General features: G+C 39.6%; 1 protein-coding gene across 7 annotated transcripts in view; it reads left to right on the top strand.

The window, feature by feature from the left end:
* The window catches only part of ZNF846 (zinc finger protein 846), a 51,449-nt gene that overhangs the window by 22,829 nt on the left and 6,841 nt on the right, over positions 1-21,779 (top strand). The window contains exons 2-4 of one of the 7 annotated variants that reach the window (XM_059159890.1): positions 17,815-18,039; positions 20,554-20,782; positions 21,234-21,322. In XM_059159890.1, the coding sequence (XP_059015873.1) occupies positions 20,752-20,782; positions 21,234-21,322 (120 nt within the window). In that variant the 5' untranslated portion in view covers positions 17,815-18,039; positions 20,554-20,751. The other 6 variants (XM_059159889.1, XM_059159887.1, XM_059159891.1 and 3 more) reach the window with 6 other exon arrangements.

Here is a 21,779-nt window from a genome sequence, read left to right as displayed (position 1 = left end):
TTAATTGTGATGTTCTCTATAACATTTTTGTAGATCACTTTACTAGGGTAAGAAAGTTTGTTTCTTTTTCCTAGGATATTGGTTGGCATCCTTACTCATGAACAGATGTCGAATTTTATCAGATGTTTGTTCAGCATCTCCTGAGATGATGATATTTTCACTGATGTATTTCAGAACTCCTAGAACAATGGTAGGACACAGGGTAGGCACTCATTAAGTATTTGTTGAATGAATGAATGAATGAATGAATGAATACATGTAACAGCTTTAACATGTTTGTGTGGTAAATTACTTTAATTGATTTTTCACTGTGAAATTAACTTTGCATTCCTAAATAACTTGGTCATCACATATCAGTTACACATCATTTTTCCTAGTTTGCTAATATATTAGGATTTTTGCATCTTTGAATTAGATTGCCCTGCAGTTTTTCTTTCTCATGTTGTCCTTCTGTTATTGTTTCAAGGATATGGTAGCCTTATAGTACTGGTTGGGAAAATTCTCCCAAAGTCCATTCCTTCACCTAGATTCACCAGTTGTCAACATTTTTGACTGTTAAAGCTTTTCTCATTTGTATATAATTTTATTGTATGGATGAGCCATTACAGATATAAGACTTCTTCAAAATTTATACTAAGAACAGGGACATTGTCAAGAACTCAAAGGTCTGAGATTTCCCCCTACTTATAGGCTAACAAGTTAGCCTGCCACAGTTTCATGGATGTTGGCGAAAGACACCAGACTTCTGGGCCAGGACTTTATTACAGCCCAGCGGGCAGTACAAGCGTCATATTGCTGTCAGTTCCTCCTGATTCCCAAGTCCCCCGGGGGTGACATGAAGTGGATTTGTATCACAGCTGGAGCCCCAAGCTTTTCTAAAGAGCTGCACACAAACCTGCTCTTTCTTTCCCCCAGAGGGAGATTTTATCTTATCTACACAGAACAACAAAAAACCTGCCCTTTGCTCTAAGGATGTTGTATAAACATCCTCCAAGACATAGTCTAGAGCAGAATAAGGTGTGCACACATGAGCTACTCATGAAGAATTGCCTTCCCACAGACATTTTCCTCTATAATCAAATATCATTAATACACTGATGAAATTTAGCATAACAAATATCAAATCTCTCCCATCCCAAACATCCTTTATTGAGGATTTAGAACATAATTTAGTTGTAAAAATGATTTTAAGAAATCTTATGTGCGAAGCTCTGGGATAACAGACACTTAATAGAGCCATTTGGCAAAAGTCACTTTATTCAACTCCAAAATCAGGGCAGGAACTGCACAGAAAAGTCATATATATATATATATATATTTTTTTTTATTTTTATTTTTTCACAAAAGAAAGTGTGAAAGCCTTCACAAGCCCTCCTTCTTGTATGAAACACATGAGGACACATTGGAGGAAAGTCCTGTTAGTGTAATGAATATGGAAGGTCTTCAGGTGTGGATCTTCGCTTGCTCTATACAAGAGAACTCATTCTGAGGGAGAGAGACCATGTCCATGTTGTGAATATGGGATTGCCTCTGTGCTGCCTTCTTGAGGTGGACCCCTAATTCATTAATGTGTTTTTTTCTTTCATAATATAAATAGTCAAGAACACTCCTATCCCTCTAAATACCCTCATTATTGAACAAGTTGTGGTAGGTGATATTTGTATTTACTATGGCCCAATTGTAAATGCTGTCTCATTTCCATTTTAACAACTTCTTGGACTCGTGGGTTGATCAGGAATGTGTTTTCAAGTGCAATGCCAGGAGTTCTTAGGTGGCTTGTTTTTCATTTCACATGTAACTGCTTTGTGGTCAGAGTCAGTGATCTGTAGGATATGGGTTCTTTGGCATTTGTTGGGACTTTCTCTCTAGCCCAGTGTGGCAGACACTGCTGGCTGCCTGTCTATCCATTCTCCTCATTCTTCTTACTCTCAGAACTTGGATTTTGCTCAATTTGTCAATGTTTACTATAAAAACAAACCAAACAAAAACCCAGCCAGCTCTCTCAGTCTTTCTTGAAGGAGTGGTCATGTCCCAGAGCCCTGGCCTGCGGCAGGTAGGCAGAATCACTGGGGTAGCTTCTGGGAAAGTTCTTGGAAAGGGGACAGCCCCATGCTTGTTATTTTCACTTTTTGTTCACGGTCCTTCCTCCTCCTTTCTGCCTAGACCCTGGATACAGAGCCTAGTGTTGGAAGGAGGTTACTTTGTAACCCGTAGGCAGAAGCCACAGGTAGAGTTGGTGTAGCCAGATCATAGGACTCCTTGCTCCCCAAGGGGTTTCTTTGAGTGACTGCACCAGCCCTGAACTGCTTATTTCTAGACTCATGTTACATGAGAAAAAGAGATCTTCTTTTAAAACAAAGTCCTAATTGTAGATTCATAGTAGGGGAGCAATCAGAAATTTGTGTGGCAGCCATGAGAACCTGCTCCTTGGATAGCCACCTAGGGACTTAGTTGGCTGCTGGCCCTGGTTGCTACCCATGCCAGGACCTACCTTTGGTGTTGTGCTAAGACTACTCCTAGCAGTGACTAAGCATGGCAGGAGTAATAGTGCAAGCCCACTCCTGTGTAGGGCTCTTCGAGTGATGTCTGTGGCTCAAGAACCCTCCACTGGCCTGGCCCAGACTTGGCTAGACTGTGCTGAGGTTTGAGACTCTTCCTACCTGGTCCTCCTTGGCCCTTACCCCTTTTTCTTGACTGAATTGGCAAAAAATATCAAAATATCAATATAAGTCCTTGATGACCTTATCAAAGTTGATTCTGTGACCTATTTGCCCACAGAAGCCTGATTGAAGTGGGTTCAGGACAAACTAGAAGAAAAATTGGAGATAGTAAAGAGAAAGATTTTTTGATCTTATTTTAATCTTATTAATTTAATATTATTAGTAAAGCCATGCCAGTTTTCTTTTGTTAGTATCGGTTACGTATTTTTCCATTCTTTTAATTTAAGCCTTCTGTGTACTTAAGCTTTAGATGTGTCCCTTATAAATAGGATGTAGCTGGATAAGAAAGTCCAATCTGAAAATATCTTTCAGTTTATAAACCACTCTGGTCTCTTATTATGATACCTAATATTTTGGATTAATTTCTACCAAATTAGAGTAATGGTTGTGATTTCTATTCTGTATTTTTCTTTGGAAAAATTGGAAATAGAGATTTGTTGAAAATATACACATACAGTTAAAGATCAATAAACTTGTACCCATCAACCAAGCCAAGAGATAGGAGATTGTTCTACCTCAGGTCTTATGTGAGGGATCTTCATGATTATTCTCAAGATGAAGTAACTATTGTGATTCTTAAATTTATTAATTTCTTGCATGATAACATTGCCAAGGGTTGGGGGAAGGATAACATGAAGATTTCTTTGTAGAGATGGAATCATTTTGTATCCTGATTATAAGAATGGGTCTCTGAACCTATCTGTATATGTGATAGGAAGTGAAAAAAAGTCAAAGAACTTTATCACTCATATATTACCTACATAACTATATAATCTACCCCCACAAAAGAGTGCACATAACAACAGATAAGATCCAGATGAGGTCTGTAGATGAATAGTATTATAGAAATGCCAGTGTCCTGGTTTGAGAATAGAATGTGGTTATGTTAGATATTACCATTGGGTAATATTGTTGCAACTTCTTGTAATTCTGAAACTATTTCAAAATAAAATTACTAAAAAAAAAATCAAGGAAGGAAAAACACTATGTAAGTGAATAGCATGTTTATACATTCTTGTGACATATTTTTGCTCACATTTTTAAACTTTTATTTGTGTGTCTCGTAGTTTTAGATTTATTTAATTGCTGCATAGGGGCCTTTTGTATGAATATACCACAGCTCATTTATCCAGTCTACAGTGGATGCACCTCCTTGGGCTGTTTGTAGCTTTCATCCATCATGAAAATTGATGCCATAAACATTCTTTTTTTTTTTTTTAAAAGATTTTTATTTATTTATTTGACAGAGAGATACAGAGAGAGCACAACTAGAGAAGTAGGCAGAGGGAGAGGGAAAAGCAGGCTCTCTGCTGAGCAGGGAGCCTAATGCAGGGCTCCATCCCAGGACAACTGAAAGCAGCTGCTTAACTGACGGAACCCCACAGGTGCCCCGTCATGAACATTCTTGCTCATCTCCCTTGCTCATATATACTGAATTACTCTAAAACTGAACTCGCTGGCTATAGAATCTATATGCTAAAATTTGTCTTGTGTTTTATGCTTTTTCTTGTATTTTTTATTTTTGAGTAGTTAGGAAATGGTATCTCATTGTTTTAATTCGTGTTTTGCTGATTACTATTGAGAATGGGCATTTTAAATAATATTGGCTTTTAAAAAAAGATTTTATTTATTTATTTGACAGAGAGTTAGAGAGTACAAGTAGGCAGAGCAGCAGGCAGAGGGAGAGGGAGAAGCAGACTCCCCGCCAAGCAGGGAGCCCAACTCGGGGCTCAATCCCAGGACCCTGGGATCATGACCCAAACCGAAGGCAGCCACTTAACCGACTGAACCCAGGTGCCCCAATATTGGCTATTAAAAACAAAAAGATACTTATTTATTTATTTGAGAGAGAGACAATAGAAAGAGCATGAGAGGGGAAAAGTAATAGGGAGAAGCAGACTCCCCATGGAGCTGGGAGCCCGATGTGGGACTTGATCCCGGATCTCCGGGATCATGACCTGAGCCGAAGGCAGTTGCCTAACCAACTGAGCCACTCAGGTGTCCTAATATTGGCTATTTTTAATTTCCCCTTGGGAATTACCTATACATGTTTTTGCTGATTTTTCTTTGTATCTTTGTCTTTCCTATGATTTTTAGGAGTGTGATAACTTTATCAATTTTTACTTTTGCCTGTAAATGTCCCTCTCTTTATGGTGTCTTGATGGCAGAGATTCTGAATTTTAATCAAATTTATTAGTCTTTTCCTTTTTGGTGTGAGTTTTTGCATCTTGTTTAAGAAATCCTTCCCCAAACAAGTGATTATAAATGTTTTTGGCTTTAGTGTCTTATTCATTTTTTGAAGTTAGTTTCACATTTAAATTCTCTATTTTGGGGGCACCTGGGTGGCTCAATGGGTTAAAGCCTCTGCCTTCTGCTCAGGTCATGATCCCAGGGTGCTGGGATCGAGCCCCGCATCGGCTCTCTGCTCGGCGGGGACCAGAGAGCCTGCTTCCTCCCCTCTCTCTGCCTGCTTGTGATCTCCGTCTGTCAAATAAATAAAATCTTTTTTTTTTTTTTTTTTTTTTTTTTTTTTAAAGATTTTATTTATTTATTTGACAGAGAGAAATCACAAGTAGATGGAGAGGCAGGCAGAGAGAGAGAGAGGGAAACAGGCTCCCTGCCGAGCAGAGAGCCCGATGTGGGACTCGATCCCAGGACCCTGAGATCATGACCTGAGCCGAAGGCAGCGGCTTAACCCACTGAGCCACCCAGGCGCCCAAATCTTTTTTTTTTTAAAGATTTTATTTATTTGTCAGAGAGAGAGAGAGCGAGAGCGAGCACAGGCAGACAGAGTGGCAGGCAGTCAGAGGGAGAAGCAGGCTCCCTGCGGAGCAAGGAGCCTGATGTGGGACTCGATTCCATGGCACTGGGATCATGACCTGAGCCGAAGGCAGCTGCTTAACCAACTGAGCCACCCAGGCGTCCCAATAAATAAAATTTAAAAATCTCTATTTTTGTATGCAACAGAACACAACAAATATACTAATATTGTTTTAGATTCCACATTGTAGCTAATCTTTAAGGAATGACCACTTGTTAATTTTGATGCAGTATCAAAAAAGATTATCCACAATTATCTGAAAATTCTGTTAAAAAACTTTTCTCTTTTCCATCTATGTTTCTTTGTGAAGCTGAAAGTCTTCATATGCTTCAATTAAAACAAATCACAACAGATAGATTATAGAAGCAGATATGAGAGTCCAGCTGTTTACCTGGACTGCAGACTGTTTACCTGTTTACCTGTTTAGCAGACATTAAGTTATGCAAAAATATCAATGCCACTCTTCTTTCTAAATGTTCTGGTTTGGAAAATATACTTCTATTTTCAAAATAAAAATGTTATATATGTCTACATGTAATGGTTTGTTGTTACCTTTAACAGATCAGTAAGTTGTAATAATTTTTTTAAAGTAACATTTTAACATTGTTAATGTTTAACATTTTAAAAAGATACCAGCAGAAAAAAAAGATATGAGCAGAACTTTAAGATATTTTACAGAAATGGGAGAAACTTAGGAAGAATAGGTAAAGAGATCAAGACAAGATTTTGTATATCTAAGAATGAACTGAAACAATATGATAGTTTATAAATAAATTTCATTAGTAAAGTAGAATATATAAAAATACAAATGGTGTTTCTATTACATGGTGTCATCGGTTTGTTATGTTAAAAATAAAAAAAGAAAAAAATTTCACATGTTGAGACAGAAAATTAGACGAATGAAAAAAACAATTGCTCAGTGTAAGGGCCTACTTGATCAGAGGGAGCCATTTTGTTGTTCATGCAGTAAACTTAGATTGACCCTGCCCCTCCCAGAGGAACTTACTTGCAAAGCCTAGACACAAGGGTGGGTCAGGCCAGGTGAAGACATCCAATCAGTGGGGCGTGCATATATTTACTAGGGTAAATTGAAATTCAACTGGCTGCCCGTGTGTAACCTAGCAATTTTGTGTGTGGCAGACCTAGCATGACTGTGCAGTTTTCTCTGTGTATTGCAATCTCATTGGCCACCTGTGTATAGCCTGGCTAAACTACCTCTATAAAAGTAAGTCTGTGAGGCTGGGAGGGGTCGCCTCTTTGCAAGAGACAGCCCTGACCAGTCAGTTTGATTCTCGATGCTTGGTGCGAAATAAAGCTTTGCTTGACCTTCGCTTTGTATCAGTATTGCTCGTTTGATTACGGGCCCTAACACAGGAATAGTCAGGGAGAAGTATATTTGTTGGGTCCGTTATCAAAGGAAGAAGACTGGGACAAAGTGAAAGTTATGCAAAGCCTTATTTTATGCCAAGCATTAGAAGTTAGACTGACCGGCCAGGGCCACCTCTGAAGTGAGCAACCCCCTTTCATTTTACAGGTTAGTTTTTATAGGGCACAACCACAGACCTCTGTATATGTGGCTTTGGCTGATTGGATCTCTTTTACCTGTCTGGCCTTATTTTAGATGTGTGTTTTAGCAATGGTTACCCAGAACCGATATTACTAACTGCTGAAGCATTTATTAAACAACAAAATGGCTATCTAGGTAACACGGAGTCACTCTGGCTAAGCAGGCCCAGGCAGGCCCTAAGGGTTTAGCAGGTTTTAATGTGGAATCGACCCCAACAATATTAAAATAATACTGAGACATTATTTTCCTCCCATAAGGATGGCAAATATTTTTATTTTAAAAGTATTTATTTGGGCGCCTGGGTGGCTCAGTGGGTTAAGCCGCTGCCTTCAGCTCAGGTCATGATCTCAGAGTCCTGGGATCGAGTCCCGCATCGGGCTCTCTGCTCAGCAGAGAGCCTGCTTCCCTCTCTCTCTCTCTCTGCCTGCCTCTCCATCTACTTGTGATTTCTCTCTGTCAAATAAATAAATAAAATCTTAAAAAAAAAAAAAGTATTTATTTGGGGCGCATAGGTGGCTCAGTGGGTTAAAACAAGCCTCTGCCTTCAGCTCGGGTTGTGATCTTGGGGTCTTGGGATCGAGTCCTGCATTGGGCTTTCTGCTCAGCAGGGAGCCTACTTCCCCCTCTCTCTGCCTGCCTCTTTGCCTACTTGTGATTGTAAGGACCTATTTAGCCAGAGCGCTTCCATCCAGTTAAACAATAACCTTGTTGTTTAAGCCTTAAACTGTCCCTGCCCCTTTCCCCCAGGGGACTTACTTAAAAACAAGTCCCAGAAACTAGTCCCAGGTAACAAAGCCCAAATACAAGGGTTGGATCAGGCCAGGTGGAGACATCCAATCAGTGGGGGAGGGGGGTGCATACTGTCTCCCTAGTTACCAAGGAGTATGGGCCCCACCCTTTGGGAGCCTTTTGGGTGCCAATTCTAACCAAGGTGATAGGTTAATTCAAATATCTACTAGGGTAAATTGTAATTCAATTGGTCACTTATGTGTGACCTAACATGATTGTGCAGCTTTCTCTGTGTGTTACAATTTTATTGGCCATCTGTGTGTGGCCAGCCCAACCACATGGACTTTGCCCTTAAAAGCTAGTCTGTGAAGCAGAGAGAGGTAACCCTCTCTGTAAGAGGTGAGGCCCCAAACGTTCGGTTTGATTCTTGGTGCTTGGCGCAAAATAAAGCTTTGCTTGACCTTCATTTTGTATCAGTCTCACTCCTTTAATCATGGACCCATTATTGGGGGACCTAACATACACATTTATTTATTTAAAAGATTTTATTTGTCAGAGAGAGAGAGCACATAAGCAGGGGGAGTGGCAGGCAGAGGGAGAAGCAGGCTCCCTGCTGAGCAAGAAGCCTGACCTGGGCCTGGATCCCAAGATCTTGGGATTATGACTTGAGTTGGAGGTGACACTTAACTGACTGAGCTACCCAGGCATTTATGAACTCACTTCTAAAAGGACAATAGTTTCCAGAAACTATAAAGGACAAATTTGATTTCACAAATATTTTATATGACTTATGATTCCCTAAGGTTAAAGAAAACAAAGGCATAAAAAAGCCTTTGATAAAGTTCAACACATTTTCCAATAAAATCTCTTCCTAATCCAAGGATAAAAATTAATTTTTTACCTGTTTTGGTCACTGACACCCCTCCACTACAAATATCAAAATTAATAGAGAAACTGTAGAACTGCTGCTTTATTATTATTATTTACTATTATTCAGAGAGGGAGAGAGAGAATCCCAAGCAGTTTCTGAGCCAGCGCAGAGCTAGACTTGGGGCTTGAGCCCACAACCCCAAGATCATGACCTGAGCTGAAATCAAGAGTTGGAGGCTTAACCAGCTGAACCACCCAGGTGCCCCTAGAATCACTGCTTTATACATCAAGAATAAGACAAGGATGCCTACTAATCACTGCCATTATTCAACATAATATTAGGAATTCTGATCAACACCATAAGAAAAATGAGATACAATTACTGGCAGAAAAGAAAACTATCTTAAATAGATTATTGTTTATAGCTATTTAGACCCATTTACATTAAAAATCCAAGAAAATCAGCAAATTATTAGAACTAGTCTCTTTCAAGGTTACTAGATTCGTGATCAATACATAAAAATACCATTATTCTATTAATCAGATAACATCCGTGTGAAATGTATATATACACAAGCGTATATGAAGCATCCAGGAACGACTCTAACCAACATGGCAAAAAGCAAACCAGTGAAGTACATTTTAAGAAAAACGAATGAACGGGAGGCTATAACATTTCACAGACTGGCAAGCCTGCCACTATAAACATGGCTGGTCATAGTCCTGGGCGGTAGATGCTAGTGGAAAGAAAAGAAAATATCACTGCAGAAACAAAGCCTTCGCCTCCAAGTCGGTAGGAATTCGAGTCAGACCACGCCTCTGGCCTGGTCCAACCACTGTATTCAACTAGGCTCTCGGTGAAGGAACACGGATTTCTCCGCTCTCCAAGTGGTAGGCGGTGGGCCACACCCCTTCCTTCCTCCAGAACGGAAGCGGAAGTGTGCGTTCTGGGGCCACAGCCATTGCTGCCGAACTTTCCCACTACGTGGGGGGCGGAGTCTATGAAATTGGCTTCCGGTCTGGCCCAGCGGGTCTTGGACCATAACGGGCCGGAGGGCCCTGGACAGATGTGGTAGGCATTGGTGGGCACTGGGTCAACGTGTGAGTCTGGTCTCCGATGCCAGGCATGGCTTCCGGCGAAAAACTGGCCTTTGACGGGGAGAAAACACGCTACTTCCGCTCAGTTCCGCAGAGGCTTGGTCGGCGCATTCTCGCTCCTCTGCAGATGTGGGCGGGTTCTGGTGAGAACCGGACAGACTGTCCTTGGGGAGCCCCTAATCCCTCTTTTATTTTTAAGAGAGCGTGGGCGTGAGCGAGGGGAGTGGAAGAGGGAAAGTCTCTCTCTTTTTTTCCCCCCAAGATTTTATTTATTTGAGAGAGCAGGGGCAGGGGGAGGTGTAGAGGGACAAAACCACTGTGTGCTGAGCGGGAAGCCCATCCTGGGGCTTGAGCCAGGACTCTCAGATCATGACCTGGGCGGAAGTCAGAGGCTTAAACTGACTAAGCCACCCAGGTGCCCAGCCCCTAATCCCACTTGTGTGAGAGGAGTTAAATCCCTAACATTTCATCCAGCTGTAGCTTCTCAGTGTCACTAAGAAGAGAAGCTGGTTTCTTTGGAAAAATAATGTCAAAATTTATTTCCTTGTAAAATGGTTTTGTTTGGGACCAAATGAAATACTCCCTGCCTCCCTCGGGCCAACCATTTATTTTAAAAAATTTCAAAAGTTGCAAGAATGTATATATATACCCTTAACCTGGAGCCATCAATTGTTAACCCTTTACCAAATCTATTATACTTTTTCCCTCTGCTGAACTTGAACTGAATCAAGTAGAAGACATATGTCAGACCCCTAAATGCTTTCATGTGCATCTCCTAGAACCAGGGGTGGTCTTCTACTTAACCACAATATTGTTATTCCACCTAGAAAAATTAAAAATAGTTATGCCATTTAATATACAGCCCAGTATACTCAATCCAAAATACAGTCTCACAGAGCTAATTATTTATTTAATCCAGGATTCAGTCAAGGTTTACACATTTACATTGGTTATTACTGTCTATATATATTTTCAGTCTAGAACAGTACTCCTGACATTTTTTAAAAAAGATTTTGTTTATTTATTTGACAGACAGCGAGAGAGGGAACACAAGCAGGGGGAATGGGAGAGGGAGAAGCAGGCTTCCCACTGAGCAGGGAGCCTGATGCCGTGCTGGATCCCAGGACGCTGGGATCATGACCTGAGCCTAAGGCAGACACCTGACGACCGAGCCACCCAACGTGCCCCCTCTTTTTTTGCCTTCATGACATTTTGAGGAATCGACATCAATTTCTTGGGTGTTTCACATTATGGATGTTTCATTGTTTTCTCATGGTTTATTTTAGCTTGTTTTTAGTTACCTGCATTTCCTGTAAATTGGAAGTTAGGTCTAGAGTAGTGTTTCTTAATGGAGGTCATTTTGTTCCCAAAGGACATTTGGCATTATGTGGAGATGTTTTTGGTTGTCATAACTGGGAGTGCTTCTGGCATTTAATATGTAGAGGTCAGGGATGTGGCTAAACATTCTCCAGTGCACAGGTCGCCGCCACTCCCCAACAAAGACTTGGCTGGCTCCATGTGTCAATAGTGCTGAAACTGAGAAACCATGGCTTAGAGCAACACTGTTTGTGATGAGGGAAATGTTCTATATCTGCACTGTTCAACATAGTAGACTTGAGCCACATGTGACTCTCCAGCACTTCAAATATGGCTAGCATGACTAAGAAACTGAGGTTTCAATTTTGATTACATTTAAATAGTCACATTTGGCTAGTGGCTAGCTTATTGGGCAATAAGCGTTTACAGGTTAGATTTAGGGTAAACATCTTTTCAGTGTAGCCAAAAAGGAACAAAGGAACTACAAAACAGCCAGAAAACTCTTAATAAGATGGCATTAGTAAGTCCTTACCAGTTAATACTTTAAATGTAAATGATTAAATTCCTGGTTGAGGGGCACCTGGGTGGCTCAGTGGGTTAAAGCCTCTGCCTTCGGCTCAGGTCATGATCCCAGGGTCCTGGAATCGAGCCCACATTGGGCTTCCTGTTCAGTAGGGAGCCTGCTCCACCCATCTCCCCACCCCCCCACTTGTGATCTCTGTCTGTGAAATAAATAAAATCTTTAAATTCCTGGTTAAAAGGCAAAGTGAGCCTGAAGGGATTTAAAAAAAAATAAATAAAAGAGGCCCATCTCTATACTGCCTACACAAAAGTCACTTCAGCTTTAGACACACATAGAGTCAAAGTTAAAGAATGAAAAAAGATATTCCATGCAAATGGAAACCAAAAGATTGCAGAAGTAGTTATATCAGGAAAAATAGACTTTAAGTCATTAACTGTAATAAGAGACAAAAATGTCATTATATAAGGATAAAGGAATCAATTCGTCAAGAGAATTTAACAATTGTAAATATGTATTTACTGAGCATCAGAGCACCTAAATATATTAAGCAAATACTAAGAGACATATGAAAGGAAAAATAGGCAACAAAGTAATACCCTATTTTCTAAAATGGATAGATCAACCTGACAGAAAGTCCATAAACTAACACTGGACCTGAAATATACTTTAGACCAAATGGACCTAACAGACTTACACAGAACATTTCATTCAATGGCAACATTCTTCTCAAGCACACATGGAACATTCTCCAGGACAGATCATGTTAGGTCACAAAAGAAATCTCATCAAATTCAAGAGGACTTAAGTCATACCAAGTATCTTTGCTAACCCCGATGCTAAAAAACTAGAAATTACCAGAAGGAAAGCTGGAAAATTCACAAATATGTGGACAACACATTCCTGAGCAACCAGTGAGTCTAAGAAGTAAACAATAGGGAAATAAAAAACATGTTTTTATGGAATCAATATATAATTGTTGTAAAAAGCAAAGACAAGGGATGCCTGGGTGGCTCAGTTGGTTAAGTGTCTGCTATTGGCTCAGGTCACGATCCCTGGGTCCTGGGATCAAGTCCCATGTCAGGCTCCTTGCTTAGCAGGAAGTCTGCTTCTCCTTCTGCTTGCTGCTCCCTCTGCTTGTGCTCTCTCTATCTCTGACATGTAAATAAATAAAAATCTTTAAAAACAAAAAAACAAAGACAAGCAAAAAGAGAGAAATAACCCAAAATTCCATGGAGTACATAAACCACTATTAATCATTTTCCTATAAACATATTTTGTAATAGTCATATTATAATGTATTGTAATTTGCTTTTCAAACTTAATCAACTTCCCATATATTTAAATATTTTATGACATCATTATATCTTATCTTATTATCTTCACAGAATAAGCTATATTTTAGCTAATGCCTTGTTAGAAACTTGCTTCTAATCTTTCTTGCTATTGTTACAATATGTAGCAAATATCCTTGTAGTTAAATTTTTATACATATATTTTATCTTTTCCATAAAATAAATACCTAAAAAGTGCCATTGCTGAGCCAAAGCTATTAACAGTTGAGGATCCTCTTATTTGAATTGCTTCCAAAAATTGGCAATTCATATTGCAACTAGAAGTATAACCTGGTAATAACAAACCCTACCATAACCATATATAAAAATATTTTTAAAAAGATTTTTATTTATTTATTAGAGAGAGTACAAGCAGGGGGAGCGGCAGAGGAGAAGAAGGCTCCCCACTGAGCAGGGAGCCCAATGCAGAGCTCGATCCCAGGACCCTGGGATTATGACCTGAGCCAAAGACAGACACTTAACTGACTGAGCCCCCCCGGTACCCCTAAAAAATATTTTGAAACAAAAATAAAAACGCAGCCTGCCAAAACTTATGGGGTGAAGCAGTGTGAGTATAAGAGGGAATTTTATAACAATGAATGCCCACATTAAGAAAAAAAGACCTCAAATCAACAACTTAATTTTATATCACAAGGTACTATGTATAGAAGAACAAACTAAACCCAAAGTTAGCAGAAGGAAGGAGATAACAAAAATCAGAGCAGACATAAATGAAATAAAGAATAGGAAAACAATAGAAAATCTTTTGTTTTGAAGATAAAATTGACAACTCTTTAGCTTGGATTACCAAGAAAAAGAGACAGGATTCAAATGAATAAAATTATAAATGGAAGAGATGACTTTACAAGTGACTTCACATAAATACAAAGGGCTGGAAGTGATAATATGAACAATTATATGCCAACAAATTGGGGAACCTAGAAGAAAAGCTTAAATTCTTAGAAATGTACAACCTACCAAGGCTGAATCATGAAGAAATAGAAATTGTGAACAAACCAATAATGAATGAGCATATTGAACCTAGAAGGAAACACCTCCCAGCAAAAAAAGCCCAGGACCAGAAGGATTCACAGGCTAATTCTACCAATCATTTAAAGAAGAATTAGGGGTGCCTGACTGGCTCAATTGGTATATACTGGTTATTGGTTGAGTAAATGAAGGCTTTCGATTTCTGGATGACAATTTCATATCCTGCTAACATACTAAATTCTTTATTGTTTGCCATTAATTTTACCATTAATTCTCTAGAGCTTTCCATGTATAATATCATATCATCTGTAAAAAGAGATGGTTTTACTTTTTTTTTTTTTGCAATTCTTATGTTTCTTATTAGTTTCTCTTCTCTAACTGCATTAACCAATACCAGCTGTACACACCCAGACACATGTATACCCACACACATAGCTATAGATCTAAGCAATCATCTTTAAAAATTTTTTTTACTTATTTAGAGAGAGAGAGAGGGAGGTCAGGAGGAGCAGAAGAAGAGGGAGAGAGAGAATCTCAAGCAGACTGCATTGGAGCATGGAGCCCAATGCAGGGCTTTATCCCACAACCCCAAGATTGTGACCTAAGCCAGACACTTAGCCACCTGAACCACCCAGGTGCCCTGATATAGGCAATAATCTTAAGAAAATATTCATCAATTTCTATTTTTGAGTGCTTTTGTCAATAATGGATGTTGAATTTTGTTTAAGGCTTCATCAGCACCCATGGAGATGATAATGACTTGTTTTCTTAAATGTATTAATATGGTATATTATTTAGTAGATTTCCTAATAACTAAGCAAACCTGGAGTTTCTAGAGTAAATTCCACTTGCTCAAGGTTATTATTTTCTTAATGCAGTTTCATATTCTTTTTTTAAAGATTTGTTCATTTATTTGAGAGAGAGAAAGAATGGGGTAGAAGGAGAGGGAAAGAGAATCTTAAGCAGACTTCAAGCTGAGCCCAGATCCTGATGTGGGGCTTTGATCCCATGACCCTGAGATCTTAAGCAGAGACCAAGGATCTGATGCTTAACTAATTGCAACCACCTTGTACCCTTGTGGTTTTACATTCTTTTTGCTAATATTTAACATAGCTCATTTGAATCAATATTCATAAGTGATATGGCTTTGTAACTTCCTATTTTTGTATGTTAGGAAGTTTTTCTTCATTCTCATTGCTCTTAACTTATGGAGTAGTACAAATATTTGAACTTTGAAGGTATAATTCTCCTAATTAATATACCTGGGCTTACATTATGGGTCCAATGATGCTTGGTGAGGGTGCCAAAAACAATTCATTAGGGGAACAAAGAGTCTTTTCAACAAATGGTGCTGGGACAACTGGATACCCATACAACATAGCATGAAGCTGGATGTCTGCCTCACACTGTATTTGAAAATTACCCAAAATGGATCAAAGAACTAAATATAAGAGCTAGAAGCTTAAAACTCTTAGAGGAAAATAGTGGTAAATTTTTAGTGATCTTGAATTTGATAGTGGTTTCTTAAATTTCACATCCAAAGCATAAGCAATGAAAGAAAAAAAATAGACAAGTTGAGACTTCATAAAAATGAATTGTTTTGTACTTGAGAGGATACCATAAAGTGAAAAGACAACCTATTTAATGGGAGAGAATATTTGAAAATTCTATATCTGAAAAGGGGCTGACATCTTTAATATACAAAGAACTCTCAGAGTCCAATAATAAAATGGTAAATAGCACAAAACATAGTCAAGGATTCTGAACGGACATTTCTCCTAATAAAACATAAATGGCTAATATGCACATGCAAAGATAATCAATACCCACTAGTCATCCAGGAAATGAAAATGAAAACTACAATGAAATACTACCTCACATCAACCAGGATGTCTATAATATTAAAAACAAAACAAAACACTAAATGTTGGACAGGATGAGAAATTGGAAACCTCATATATTGCAGGTGAGATTGTAAAGTGGTACAGCCACTTAGGGAAAATAGGCAGTTCCTCTAAAGCTTAAACATAGTGTTAGAATATGATGGAGCAGTTCCTATCCCAGGCATATATCTAAAAGAAATGAAAACATGTCTGCATAAAAACTTGTATAACAGTATTTCATAGCATTATTCACAATGGCCAGAGAGTGAAAACAACCCACATGTCCACCAACTGATGGGAATATTATTCACTGATTAAAAAGAATAAAATACTAGGGTATCTGGCTGGCTCAGTCAGAAGAACATGCAACTCTTGATCTCAGGGTTGTGAGTTTGAACCCCACATTGGGTGTAGATTACTTAAGTTTAAAAAATAAAATACTGATAAATGCTACAATTTCAAGATTAATCTTGAAAAGTTTATGCTATGTGAAAGAAATCAGTCACAAAAGACCATATATTTTTATTTTTTAATAAATTTTGCGTTAAAAAAAAAAAGATTTGGGCGCCTGGGTGGCTCAGTGGGTTAAGCCGCTGCCTTCGGCTCAGGTCATGATCTCAGGGTCCTGGGATTGAGTCCCCCATCGGGCTCTCTGCTCGGCAGGGAGCCTGCTTCCCTCTCTCTCTCTCTGCCTGCCTCTCCACCTACTTGTGATTTCTCTCTGTCAAATAAATAAATAAATAAATCTTTAAAAAAAAAAAGATTTTATTTATTTATTTGACAGAGAGAAATCACATAGGCAGGCAGAGAGAGAGGGGGAAGCAAGCTCCCCGCTGAGCAGAGAGCTTGATGCTGGGCTTGATCCCAGGACCCTGGGATCATGACCTGAGCCGAAGGCTGAGGCTTTAACCCACTGAGCCACCCAGGCATCCCCATATAGTATTTTTAAAAACTTAAAATGAAATTGTCAGAATAGGCAAATCTAGAGAGACAATAGATTAGTAACCGCTTCAGGTTAGGGATAGGATGGGGAGTTTGGGGTGGTGAAAGTGTTCTAAAACTGACTGTGGTAATGATTTCACAACTCTGTGAATATGGTAACCACTAATGTACCCTTTAAATGGGTGAACTGTATGTGAATTATGTTTCAGTAAAGCTGTTATCACCCCCACTCAGACGAAAACCAATCCATCTGGGCTTGGTGCTCTTTCATAATGATAAGTTCCTATATAACTTTCTATGTTGGTTTGTGCTATTTCCAGGTTTTTTTTTTTTTTTTTAGCTTGATATATATTATTGTTTTGTTTTTCAGGGTATAAACGTTTGAGAATATGAATTTTCCTCTGATCACTGTTAAAAAAATATCCCATACTATTTATAATAGTCAAGAAAGGGGAAGTAACCTATTGTCCATAAACTAATGAATGGATAAATTGGGACACACCCATACAACGGAATATTACTCAGTAAGGAAAAGAAATGAAGTACTGGTACACGCTACAATATGGGCAAACCTTGAAAACATTACAGAAGTCAAAGAAGCCAGACACAAAGACCACATATTGTAATATTTTGTTCACATGAAATGTTGAGAATAGGTAAATTCCTAGAGGCAAAAAGTAAGTTGCTGCCTTGGGCTTGTGGTGAGGTGGGTACTGGGATCCCTTTTGTGATTATGAAAATGTACTAAAATTGTGGTGATCGATGCACACACAGTTCTGACTAAAAAGAATTTTAAGCGGGTTAATGATGTGCTAAAATGCCATCTCAAACAAGACTCAGGATCTAAAAAGAGAACTGAATGTGCTAGTTCATTTTATGGACTAGTAGGGTTATCTTTATAAATCTACATAGCGCTGCGTGAAGCTGAACCAACGAGAAAGACTTGTAGAAAAGCACTTAATGAGCCTCCTTGGCCGGGAACCCGGAGGCACACCTTGCCCACCACGTCTGCTGCTCTTCCAGCTTGGTGCCCTGGACTCCGCTCGGCTCTCCTGCCGAGTCAGTGTGGACAGCCTGGACTGGGAGCAACCAGGTGCAACCGCCACCGGGAACGTATGGAGGACGCGGCCGCCAACCGCCACCAGACCCAGATGTTCCTGGGGCCCCGCCCCTTACGCTGACCTCGCGGCGGGAAGCGGAAGCGCTCCTCGGCTAACGCCTCACTTCCCGCTCCGCCCTGCGTGGGAGGTGAGTTTTCCATTCTGCTGGCCTCCCGCAACGCGCTCAGCCTCGGGGGTCTCGAACTTCTTGGGGTGGTTGGGAGTCGCGGCTCCTCCTCCCCACCGGCACACAGCGCCGGAGGGACTGAGGCCGCCCGGGTCTCTCCGAGAGCCTCTGTCGGCTCCGCCCGCGCGGGTTGGGGGCGGGGTCGTGGCTCAGGGACCGCGGAGGAGGCAGGGCCTCTTCTCCCTCCGGTGTGCTCCTCTTCCAAAGCTACCAGACCGCTTTGCCCCTTCTCCAGAGGAGAAACGTGTACGCAGTGGTGGAAAACGGCCGCAGTGCCCTCTTTTCACTGACCTGGGGATCGCGGGAGGTTCTGGTGAGCAGTGGACGGAAATGCTCTCTCTGGCTGTGGGCACCCATTATTGACGTTTGACGAATTATTCAGGTGTTCCCTTGTCGCACACTGACCATTTGTTAGTATTTTGCATGCGTAGTGTACCTCTTTCTACATCTTTCTCCATGTGTATAGTTAAATGTTTATGATAAGCTCTTTGAAAATAAGATTAAAATAATTTGCAGGCATGATATTCGACCTTTAGTACTTGGTTAATTGCCTCACACGTAAGAACAAAGGAGTTATGTAATAACTCCTACAAATTAATACCCAAGGTGAAAAATGAGCAAGAGGTTTGGATAGGCTCTTTAATAAAAGAAAAAAATGCAAATAGACAACAAATACATGAAAAGATACTTCAGATCACTAGCAACCAGAGATTTGCAAATAAAAACCACGGTGTAATACTACTGCACACACTAAATATCTAAATAAAAGTAAAACTAAAAAAAATGGCAGTGCCAAGAGTTAATGTATCAAGTGAGATGTGCATAACTGCTAGTGGAAACACATTTTCAAAGTATATCAACTAACTTACACACCAGTACACACACACTTCTGCCAATTCAACATAAACACTATTTGTAACAACATTATTTGAAATATCCCTAAATTGGAAATCCTCCAAAGTTGATCAAAGGATGAGTGGATGAATTGTAGCATATATTTTTTGTGGGATACTCTTTAGTAAAAGGAAGGAGTACAGATGCAACAACTTGGATGAACGTCACAAAACATAATGTTGAATGAAAGAAGCCAGACATAAAAGAATGCGTGCTGTTTGATACTCTGTCTTTAAAATTCAAAAACGGGCAGAACACTCTAGAGTGTTAAATGTCAGGATAGTGGATGTAGTTGGGAGGCATGGAATGAGTGATTTGGGAAAGACCAGGAATATGTCTGAGATGCTGGATTTGGATGTGTTCTACTTCTCAACCTGAATGATGGTTACATGGGGCTGTTCATTTCTTAATACCCTATTGCGGTTTTTATTCATGATTGCCTCCCTTAGTTGTATGTATGCTGTAGTTTAATAAAAGAAGTTTGAGAAGTGGAACTAAGCATGCTACTTCATAAGATTGAGCAAGAAATAAAGAAGTAGAAGAAAATGTATTGAAAGGGTGAATAAAAATAAAACTAATGATGGAAAAAAGTAGAACTGATCAATAATAAGAAAAGGTGAAACAATGCACGATATATTTATATACTAGTCTTTGTGGTTAACTGTGAGATAATATGGAAAGCCTTTAGTTTCAACATTAAAAAAAAGAACCAACAACCCAGTGACATGATTCAGATGCTGTTGGAGTGGCTAACATGAGAAATGTTATTTTGAGTTTTTCTAAAATTATGATATTTCAAGGGTGGGTGTCTTTGGGTCAAAATTTGGGCACTACTTTTGAAGCAAGTGAGGTATCAATTATCACAGGCTTCTGAAGTGATTATTTCCCAGTTCCGTCTTTATCCTACCTCTAACTAGCCTTGTCTCTGTATCAGGAGTATATTTGTATATGTGCAGTACTCCTTATACTTTAATGGGATTGATTCTTTATACTGCATATCACCAACTGATGATTATCTGTTTATTACCTGCATTACCAGATTGAACTGTGAGATCCCTAAAAACTGTTCCCTTCTCATTGCCTTGTACCTGGCCTGGCAGAAGGAAGACCCGTACTAAGTATTTGCTAACTGAATGAAGGAATAAGGGACAGAAGGTGGCAAAGTTTCCAAATCCAACAAAGCTCCTACAGGGGTATTCAGAGGGACTTCTCATTTCATGAAACCTTTTGTATTTCTCATCTCCATTATGCCTAGCAGAGGATGTGGACTGAATTCTGGTCATGTCAGGAATAACAACCACCACAGGAGATAAGGCTCTTGCCATTCCAGTATGTGTCTGTCTGGCTTTTCTGATGGGTGACTTGAGACAGCTATTAATACTGTGTGATCCTCCATTTTCTCAACTATTAAATGACAGTTATTAATACCCAATTTGGAGGGTTGTTAGGGCAGTTAAAGGAGTTATATATGTAGAACAGTATATATTGTAGAACAGTCCTCAGTAAATAGAGGTTGGCATTAATATTTGCATGGTAGGATATTCGGGTTTCTAATGGCTGTCACATGTTTCATCTGCACAGAGATGGCTAGAGAGTGGTGTTTGATGATTGAGGGAAAATGTCTGTTGCTTAATGATGGATATTGTGAACCAGTTACCCAGACACTCCAGTATTCAAAGAGAAATTGAGATCAAGCTCTTAATTTAAACTCAGAAGCTTCTCTGAAGTGGTCTTCAGAGTGAGATATGGAATAATTTGGAAACGCTATCAGATCACAGGATGGAAGCCCTTGATGTGAATCAGGTGTATGGTGAGTTCTTATTGATGCTTCTTTTTATGTAGTTCCTTCACAAGTGGCAGATCCAGTGCTCAGTGCTCAGAGCCTGAGCGATGGTGCAGTGGGCCATAGAAGAACAATGGAAATGAGTAGAGCATGTATAAAAGTCAGTTTCCTGGGATTTGGGAGGCAAGAAGGTGTGTGTGGTGTTTGAGAGAATAACGTGTTCATGAATTCTTTTGTGTCAGACAGCTCTGTCTCTCTCTACTGTAATTTGTGTAACTCTAAGGTAGAATATTTAACCTGTTTCTTATGGGTAGCAAGATCCAGAAAACCATTTTTTGCTCCAGGTAACTCAGCACTGTGCCAGTTTATGGAATTAGTGTGTTTGTGGTATGTTCTGTGCATGGTGTGGAATAGCTTATAAGCATGTTATTACTGGAATTGGATTGGCTTCCCAGTTCATGGCATTCTTCTCTCTGAGGTTATCTTTCTCGGAACCCTTTCTGTCTTCCTGAGGGGAAGATTGAGGAGGCAAAGATGGTGGCTGGGTTACTGATGGATTCTTCTCAGGTAAGTGGAAAGTTGATCTTTCTTCAGAATGTCAGCCTTATATATTAGGTAGCCGTATCTCCTTGTAATGTCCCCAGTCTTCTTATAGCAACTAATGACCCTGCTTAAGGAATGAGTCTCTGGTCAGTTTCTCCAGGACTTATGCCATCTCAGAATATATAGGGATTACATGGATATGATTCTTTTATCCCACTATTCACTAATTCTTTCTGACCCTCAGTCATGCTTGTTGACCTGTTGTTTTGCTGAGTGTTATGATAGGTACTGAGGAATGATATGAAGGTAACCTCATATAAAGCGTGTGTTATTGTGGAAATAATTCATCTGTTAGAAGATTTTACAGAGTGTTGCACTGTGTTCAGTGCTAAGTGTAGCTTATAAATAGAGGAGGAATAAAGCAAAAAGAGACCATAGTCAAGTGGTGGTAACAGAAGTTTAGTCACATGTCAGTGATGCT

This window comes from Mustela lutreola, chromosome 2 (genome assembly GCF_030435805.1).
Source record: "Mustela lutreola isolate mMusLut2 chromosome 2, mMusLut2.pri, whole genome shotgun sequence".
Taxonomy (NCBI): domain Eukaryota; kingdom Metazoa; phylum Chordata; class Mammalia; order Carnivora; family Mustelidae; genus Mustela; species Mustela lutreola.
Note: the sequence above shows the minus strand (reverse complement) of the source record. Positions and strands in the feature narration are given on the sequence as shown.